We start from the raw sequence: 7,320 nt of genomic DNA, 5'->3' as shown, positions 1-7,320 counted from the left end.
GAACCTTAATACACATCGAAATATAGTTATATACAAGATTGCGATAAACGAACGACAAAGCTATACGTTTCTTGATACATCTAACTCAAAGCAGACCACTGTGACCCACTTGGATTCCAACTTGAATTTTCTTTGTCTTTATTTATTTTCTTGCTTTTTCATTTCTTTCTTTTACTATTATTCAATGACAAATCCGCCCAGTTATGAACGACATTACACCAAATACAGTTTTTACACTTCCTAATATTTAGTATTCTTTTTTTTCTTAACTGTTCATTGAAAATTGCAGATATTCCAAGTGAAAATTTGTGTGTTTGAAGGCGCCTGATAAAAAAAAACACACACACTGTCGCATGTGTCTTTGCTTCCATGATTTTGCATTCCATTAGATATTAAGATTTTTGGTCCTAAGACTCTAAGTCCCAACAATAAAATATACTTCCTCCGTTTCAAAATATTAAATGTATTGGTTTTTCACATAAATTATTACAAAAAAATAAGTATTAAATACATAATTTTCTGTGATTATCTATTTTCTATGATTCTAAACCAATAAAAATTCAGTAAATGTAATTAATCTTTCTGAAATTTACAATTAATCATTACAAAAAATATATTGGAAATATAAAAATATATCTTTTTAAAACAATTTTTTTTCCTAAAATATGTATCTTTATGAAACGGAGGAAATACAATATTTTTACTTTATACTCCGTTCGTTCGTTTTACGTTTAAATTAAACATAACATATAGTTTATTTTATACATGAAAACCCCGAAAAATAAATCGCACTCCGAGCCTTGGCCTTGTTTTAATTGAAAAGAATAACAAAAATGGTTGCACAAAAAAAAAAAACAACAAAAATGAACCTAAAAGGATGAACTAAAGACGAGTGCACAGAACTGGTAGTAGGTGATTAACCAGTGGCAAAAGCGTAATTAGAAGCGTAAATTTATACACATTCATCTTTTCTATAAATTGAGCTACTCGCCTCCTCTGCTTTGTCCAATTCAAAACCAAACAACAGCTTCTCATAATCATCTCTCTTCTTTCCTCTTTAAGAAAAGGAAGATAGATCAAAGCTTCTACGTAATCATTCTTCACACGTACATTACTAGTTTTAGCTCCTTTCAACAAGAATGCTATAAACTAATCAATCTTACTACTTATTTGCAGGTTTTAAAAAGGGAAGATAACAAGATGAATCTTGCCGGCTTCTTGATTATAGTTGTCCTCGGAGTCATGACGTCACGTGTGAATGGATACGGTGGCGGTTGGGTAAACGCACACGCCACATTCTACGGCGGTGGTGATGCCTCAGGAACAATGGGAGGTGCTTGTGGGTACGGAAACCTTTACAGCCAAGGATATGGAACCAACACGGCGGCGCTGAGCACTGCTCTGTTCAACAACGGGTTAAGCTGTGGTGCTTGCTTCGAGATACGATGCCAGAACGACGGCAAATGGTGTCTCCCTGGCTCAATCGTCGTCACAGCGACTAACTTTTGCCCTCCTAACAACGCTTTACCTAACAACGCAGGAGGTTGGTGTAACCCTCCTCAGCAGCATTTCGATCTCTCTCAGCCCGTGTTTCAACGCATCGCTCAGTACAAAGCTGGCATTGTCCCCGTTGCGTACAGAAGGTAACCATCATCTTCAAAATCCTCTGTTTTAAATTCGAAACAGAGTACAAGAAACAGAGCTGCTCTGTTTTTACTCTGTTTTAGAATCTGACTCTGTTTTTGATTTTTGTTGTTTTGAAGAGTGCCTTGCGTGAGAAGGGGAGGAATAAGGTTTACTATAAACGGTCATTCTTACTTCAACCTTGTTCTGATTACGAACGTCGGAGGAGCCGGAGATGTTCACTCGGCGTGGGTTAAAGGGTCAAGAACAGGATGGCAAGCAATGTCGAGAAATTGGGGACAAAACTGGCAGAGTAACTCTTACTTGAACGGACAAGCTCTCTCTTTCAAAGTCACAACCAGTGATGGTCGGACCATCGTTTCTAACAACGTTGCTTCTGCGGGATGGTCCTTTGGCCAGACCTTCACCGGCGCACAGATACGCTAGGAAGGGGTGATTTCGTAAAAAAAACTCATATATCATTTGACTAAGTGAAAACAAGTGGTTCATGTGTGTTGTGGAAAGATTGGAAGAGGGGCATATTAGTAATTGGGTCCGTTGTTACCTAAAAAGAAGTGGTGCGTCGAGTGCTTGATTTTCCACAAAGCCTTGATGACGACTTCTTTTGGGATCTTCTTTCTATTATTGGTAAGGTTTGTTTGAAGTTATACTGATGCAGAGGTGGAGTTAAGTACCACCCGCTACTAGTAAATTTCTCGTGTAGTTTGTATGTCCCCTCTTGAAGCGAGAGGGAGAGTTTCAGCTTTCAAGAATTGGTAGATTGTATTATGTCGTTAAGTCATCATCTATGTTGTAAATTTTCAAAATTTTCAAGGAATATTGGAGATTTGTAAATTTCAAAAAATATATATTGGAGATTTGTTATTCTAATTTAAAATGGAAAAAGCAATAGGTATTTGTCTATATATGTTCACGCCAGCGCCGGACTAACCTTTAATACTGCTCCAATCAATAATTAAAATTATGCCTTTGTGCAGATTTATCAATATCGCAAACGGAAGAAAATGACGTAAATATCATTAGAAAAATTAAAACCTACAATATGTTTATAAAAACAGTGATATTATATACATTTATTGTTAAAAATATAGTTTTACTTACATTTTTCTACAAAATCATCCATTAGAATCATATAGTCAAGTCATAAAACCATAACCATTCAATTGATAAATATAACTAACTCATTTAATTTTTTTGGTTATGTGGAAGACCGAAAATAAATCTTTATTAACATCAATTTCGAAAAAATTCTCTCAGCTATGGCGACTACACCTAAATGGTTAACAACATACGATAAACAATTTATGTGTTTTGATTTTTTCGGACATTGATTATCGAAAAATCTTTAATTTTTAAAATAAAGCATCACCAATTATATATGAAAGCGTAACATTCCTTAAAGAAACTTCCAGATTCAAACATGATGCCCTCAAAATATCTTCGTTTGCATCTATTAACTTTTTAAAAATTAAACAAAAATCCAAAAAATCATAATTTTGGAATTGTTCAAATCTAAATTCAAGAGAAACTAGAACTAGAGATTTAACAAATTTTATTCTAACTAAAAAATGCCTTATAAATTATATTTTAATAAGAAAACCTACGAGATTTATTTACTTATAGATACAACAATCTTTTAATTAAAAATATGCCCCACTAATTTGGATGCCCTAATCCTTTGTTTGGGTGGTTTGCCTTCTGGGCCGGCCCTAGTTCACGCCCAGCATACTATAATGGAAACTCTATAAAATAATTAACTTGAACTGCATGCGAAAACATAATTCTTAATATATTATCATTTGCCATGAAAATCAAACGTTAAGTATCAAAGCAGTATGCAAGAGAGACGAGCACACTCACTCACCGGTTGCAGGGTTGGAGCGCCGAGATCAGTGACTCATCAACCCTCAATGCCGCTGCATAATCAGTGACTCATCAACCCCCAATACATAAGAGATCATCATCATAGGATAGAAAAACTTAAAAATATCCAATCATGTCTTACAAATTCGTGGGATAGAGCTCAAAATCCTCAGAACCATCACTATCAGTATCACTGTCGTTCAAGGCAGAGTACATCTCAGCAGGAGGAAGAGTCCAGACCTTGGTCTTAACTCCACTAGCACTCACAAGCATGTCCTGCAAACAAAAAAAGACAAAAGATGATTTCAAGGCATTTGACAGAAACCAACAAAAGGATTTAATTTAATGATATTTTTTAAAACCTGAGTGAAGTTGAAACGAGGGACATAAGGAGCAGGTTTCTTGATAAGCTTGTGTTGTTCCAATCTCTGCCTCCTCTTCCTCTTCCTAAGGTAGTTGAGCTTGCAATGTCTGGTGAAACTGTCAATCAAACGATGTCAAAAGAAGAACTAACCACAAAGAGACACAAGGAACTAATCCATACATACCCCAAGGTTCGACCATCTGAAATCTTCTGGATATGCTGTGCTCTATCACATGAGTCACGGAGAACAGATTCATGAGCACTCACAAACGTGTCCTGAGCGATGCTTTCTCCTTTTTTCAGGAACCCGAGTAACGCTTCCTCAATGTCCGGTGGGGTTGCACAACCGTCTTCCTGAAAACAAGATGATTATGTAAAAAAATGTCTCTAGATTCAAAAACTGAGAGAGCTGCTAGAATGTGCAAACCTTGATTTCGGCTTCCTGGATAAGCACATCGGCAGATTCAGAAAGACCATTCTTTTGGAGGAGAGTTGCTATCGAACGGAACATAAGTTCCTTCTGCTCCATAGAAAGAACAGCTCCACTGTCATCTGAAACTTTCTTGATATGATGTGCGCTAGAGTTAGAGAGAACAGGCCACCCATGCGGGTTATAACCACAACCGCTGCATAATCACAACACCGAGAATATATAATCAGATAAAAAAAGATATAATAAAACAATTTATTTTTTCTTGTAGTCTCACAATTCCCTATGTATGAATTCATTAGACTCATCACTATCTTCGTTCGAGGCAGAGTCCATGACCGGTCCGTTCAAGGTAGCGTCCATCTCATCAGCAGGAAACCTCCAGGCCTTGGTCTTAACTCCACTAGCACTCACAAAAGTTTCCTGCAAACAAAAGATGATTTAATAAACTTTTGACAGAAACCAATCTTGGTTACAAAAAGGGATTTAATTAATGATAATTTTTAACCTCAGTGAAGTTGAAAAGAGGTTTGTTCGAGACAAGAGGAGCAATCTTCTTTCGAGATCTCTTGATTCTATCAGATCAACAGATAAAAAAAGGAGAGAAAACATGTCAAACTACAGTGATAGTGATTATGATAGTGATGGATCTGATGATATAATCCTCTTTTAATGTCAAAAGATGAACTACTAAGCACAAAGAGACACAAGGAACTGATAGACAGAAGAAACATACATACCCCAAGTTTCGACCAACTGAAACCTTCTGTTCTCTATCACAGTTACGGAGAACAGATTCATGCGGGTCAAATCCAACACCGCTGCATAATCAAATCAAACACCGAGAATAATCAGCTAAAAAGGTATAACAACACAAAAAAAAAAAAAAAAATTCTTAGTACCCTTACAATTTCGGATAGCGGATTGCATCATCAGATCCATCACTATCAAAATCAGTATCAATGTCGTTCATGACAGAGTACATCTCATCAGGAGGAAGCGTCAAGACCGTGGTTTTAACTCCACTAGCCCTCACGAACGTTTCCTGCAAACAAAAACAAAAACGATCTCAAGCATTTGACAGAAACCAACAAAAGGATTTAGTTATATTTTAACACCTTAATGAAGTTGAAACGAGGTTTGTTGGAGACAGGAGGATCAATCTTCTTTCCAGATCTCATTACTCTCTTGGTGCTATCAGATCAACAGATAGAAAATAATAAAGAGAAAACATGTCAAAGCTACAACACCAAACATCTACAAACTAAAACACAGTCACAAAGGAGACGATTAGCCAAACTAAACATTCAGAGACCGGCACAAGGAAGAAGGAGAAGGAACTACGAGACGGAAGAAATCGTACCCCATGTTTCTCTACGAAGGAGACGATCAACGGCGAATGGGTTTTTCAGCAACGGTTGAAAACCCTAAGATCATTCTAACAACTTCCTTTTTTTTTTTGATCAACATTCAACAACTTCCATTTATATCAAACTAGTATGGTTTTCCCGTTCATTGTTTTATTGTTTTATATGATTTTCAGTGGAAAAAATATTATTTTGAGGTTATATAATTTACAAAGAAAATAATTATTGCTAAATTTAAAAATAAATTTAAAAGCTTGTTATTTATATCTCCAATACATAATATGTTAATCGCTTTTCTAGGCCCAAACAAAATCATACATATGAAAAATCAAATTGAAGGAAAACATATCCGCAGCATAAAACAACGGCGGCGCTGAGCACGGCTCTGTTCAACAACGGGTTAAGCTGTGGTGCTTGCTTCGAGATACGATGCCAGAACGACGGCAAATGGTGTCTCCCTGGCTCAATCGTCGCCACAGCGACTAACTTCTGCCCGCCAAACAACGCTCTACCTAACAACGCAGGAGGTTGGTGTAACCCTCCTCAGCTGCATTTCGATCTCTCTCAGCCAGTGTCCCCGTTGCATACAGAAGGTAACCATCATCTTCAAAATCCTCTGTTTTAAACCCGAAACAGAGTACGAGAAACAGAGCTGCTCTGTTTTTACTCTGTTTTAGAATCTTACTCTGTTTTTGATTTTTGTTGTTTTGAAGAGTGCCTTGCGTGAGAAGGGGAGGAATACGGTTTACTATAAACGGACATTCTTACTTCAACCTTGTTCTGATTACGAACGTCGGAGGAGCTGGAGATGTTCACTCAGCGTGGGTTAAAGGGTCAAGAACAGGATGGCAAGCAATGTCGAGAAACTGGGGACAAAACTGGCAGAGTAACTCTTACCTGAACGGACAAGCTCTCTCTTTCAAAGTCACAACCAGTGATGGTCGGACCATCGTTTCTAACAACGTCGCTTCTGCGGGATGGTCCTTTGGCCAGACCTTCACCGGCGCACAGATACGCTAGAAAGGGGTGATTTCGTAAAAAAAACTCATATATCATTTGACTAAGTGAAAACAAGTGGTTCTTGTGTGTTGTAGAAAGATTGGAAAGGTGGCATATTAGTAATTTGGTCCGTTCTTGCCTAAAAAGAAGTGGTGCTTCGAGTGCTTGATTTTCCACAAAGCCTTGATGACGACGTCTTTTGGGATCTTCTTTCTATTATTGGTAAGGTTTGTTTGAAGTTATACTGATGCAGAGGTGGAGTTAAGTACCACCCGCTACTAGTAAATTTCTCGTGTAGTTTGTATGTCCCCTCTTGAAGCGAGAGGGAGAGTTTCAGCTTTCAAGAATTAGTAGATTGTATTATGTCGTTAAGTCATCATCTACGTTGTAAATTTTCAATTATTACAAGGAATATTGGAGATTTGTAAGTTTCAAAAAAATTTATATATTGGAGATTTGTTATTCTAATTTATAGTGGAAAAAAGACAATAGGTATTTGTCTATTATGTTCACGTCCGGCATAATATAATGGAAATTCTAAAAACAATACTTGAACTGCATGAGAAAGCATAATTCTTAATATATTATCAGTTGCTATGAAAATCAAATTTGTTAGTAGTATTTTTTTTTTTTAATTTTCTTCTCTTTGTATG

The 7,320-nt window shown here is 36.7% G+C and overlaps 3 protein-coding genes across 7 annotated transcripts; 2 read left to right on the top strand and 1 right to left on the bottom strand.

Annotated features, from left to right (window-relative positions):
- Positions 1 to 954: 954 nt before the first annotated feature.
- On the top strand, positions 955 to 2,529 carry LOC108843360 (expansin-A1). The gene is made up of 3 exons (XM_018616545.2): positions 955 to 1,089; positions 1,177 to 1,643; positions 1,764 to 2,529. The coding sequence occupies exons 2-3, from the start codon at positions 1,201 to 1,203 to the stop codon at positions 2,068 to 2,070; spliced, it is 750 nt and encodes a 249-aa protein (XP_018472047.1). The 5' UTR covers positions 955 to 1,089; positions 1,177 to 1,200; the 3' UTR covers positions 2,071 to 2,529.
- A 577-nt stretch (positions 2,530 to 3,106) lies between these two features.
- On the bottom strand, positions 3,107 to 5,818 carry LOC108843359 (uncharacterized). Of its 5 annotated transcripts, none has more exons than XM_056997517.1 (12): positions 5,665 to 5,818; positions 5,420 to 5,495; positions 5,210 to 5,346; positions 5,042 to 5,122; positions 4,810 to 4,876; positions 4,579 to 4,724; positions 4,299 to 4,497; positions 4,056 to 4,225; positions 3,870 to 3,987; positions 3,650 to 3,783; positions 3,505 to 3,560; positions 3,107 to 3,407 (listed from the first exon to the last, which is right to left on the bottom strand). In XM_056997517.1, the coding sequence occupies exons 1-11, from the start codon at positions 5,667 to 5,669 to the stop codon at positions 3,545 to 3,547; spliced, it is 1,149 nt and encodes a 382-aa protein (XP_056853497.1). In that variant the 5' UTR covers positions 5,670 to 5,818; the 3' UTR covers positions 3,107 to 3,407; positions 3,505 to 3,544. The 5 variants fall into 5 exon arrangements, with proteins under 5 accessions (XP_056853497.1, XP_018472043.1, XP_056853500.1 ...); XM_018616541.2 differs by having other exon boundaries at positions 3,108 to 3,407; positions 3,509 to 3,560; XM_056997520.1 differs by having other exon boundaries at positions 3,109 to 3,372.
- On the top strand, positions 5,801 to 7,137 carry LOC108832085 (expansin-A1). The gene is given in 4 exon segments (XM_057004018.1): positions 5,801 to 5,811; positions 6,008 to 6,237; positions 6,240 to 6,261; positions 6,382 to 7,137. Coding segments are annotated over 4 exon segments (570 nt in total). The 3' UTR covers positions 6,689 to 7,137.
- The last annotated feature ends 183 nt before the right edge of the window (positions 7,138 to 7,320 follow it).

Source organism: Raphanus sativus, chromosome 2, assembly GCF_000801105.2.
Source record: "Raphanus sativus cultivar WK10039 chromosome 2, ASM80110v3, whole genome shotgun sequence".
In the NCBI taxonomy this organism is placed as follows: Eukaryota; Viridiplantae; Streptophyta; class Magnoliopsida; order Brassicales; family Brassicaceae; genus Raphanus; species Raphanus sativus.
This window is presented reverse-complemented; position numbering and strand designations above follow the sequence as displayed.

Bases quoted from the DNA above. Each gene is read 5' to 3' on its own strand.
- LOC108843360 (XM_018616545.2), top strand. From the start codon at position 1,201: ATGAATCTTGCCGGCTTCTTGATTATAGTTGTCCTCGGAGTCATGACG. The intron at 1,644-1,763 runs GTAACCATCATC...GTTGTTTTGAAG, and splicing joins GTCCCCGTTGCGTACAGAAG to AGTGCCTTGCGTGAGAAGGG.
- LOC108843359 (XM_056997517.1), bottom strand. The intron at 5,123-5,209 runs GTAAGGGTACTA...TTGATTATGCAG, and splicing joins GCAATCCGCTATCCGAAATT to CGGTGTTGGATTTGACCCGC. The intron at 4,725-4,809 runs GTTAAAAATTAT...TTTTGTTTGCAG, and splicing joins CTCTTTTCAACTTCACTGAG to GAAACTTTTGTGAGTGCTAG.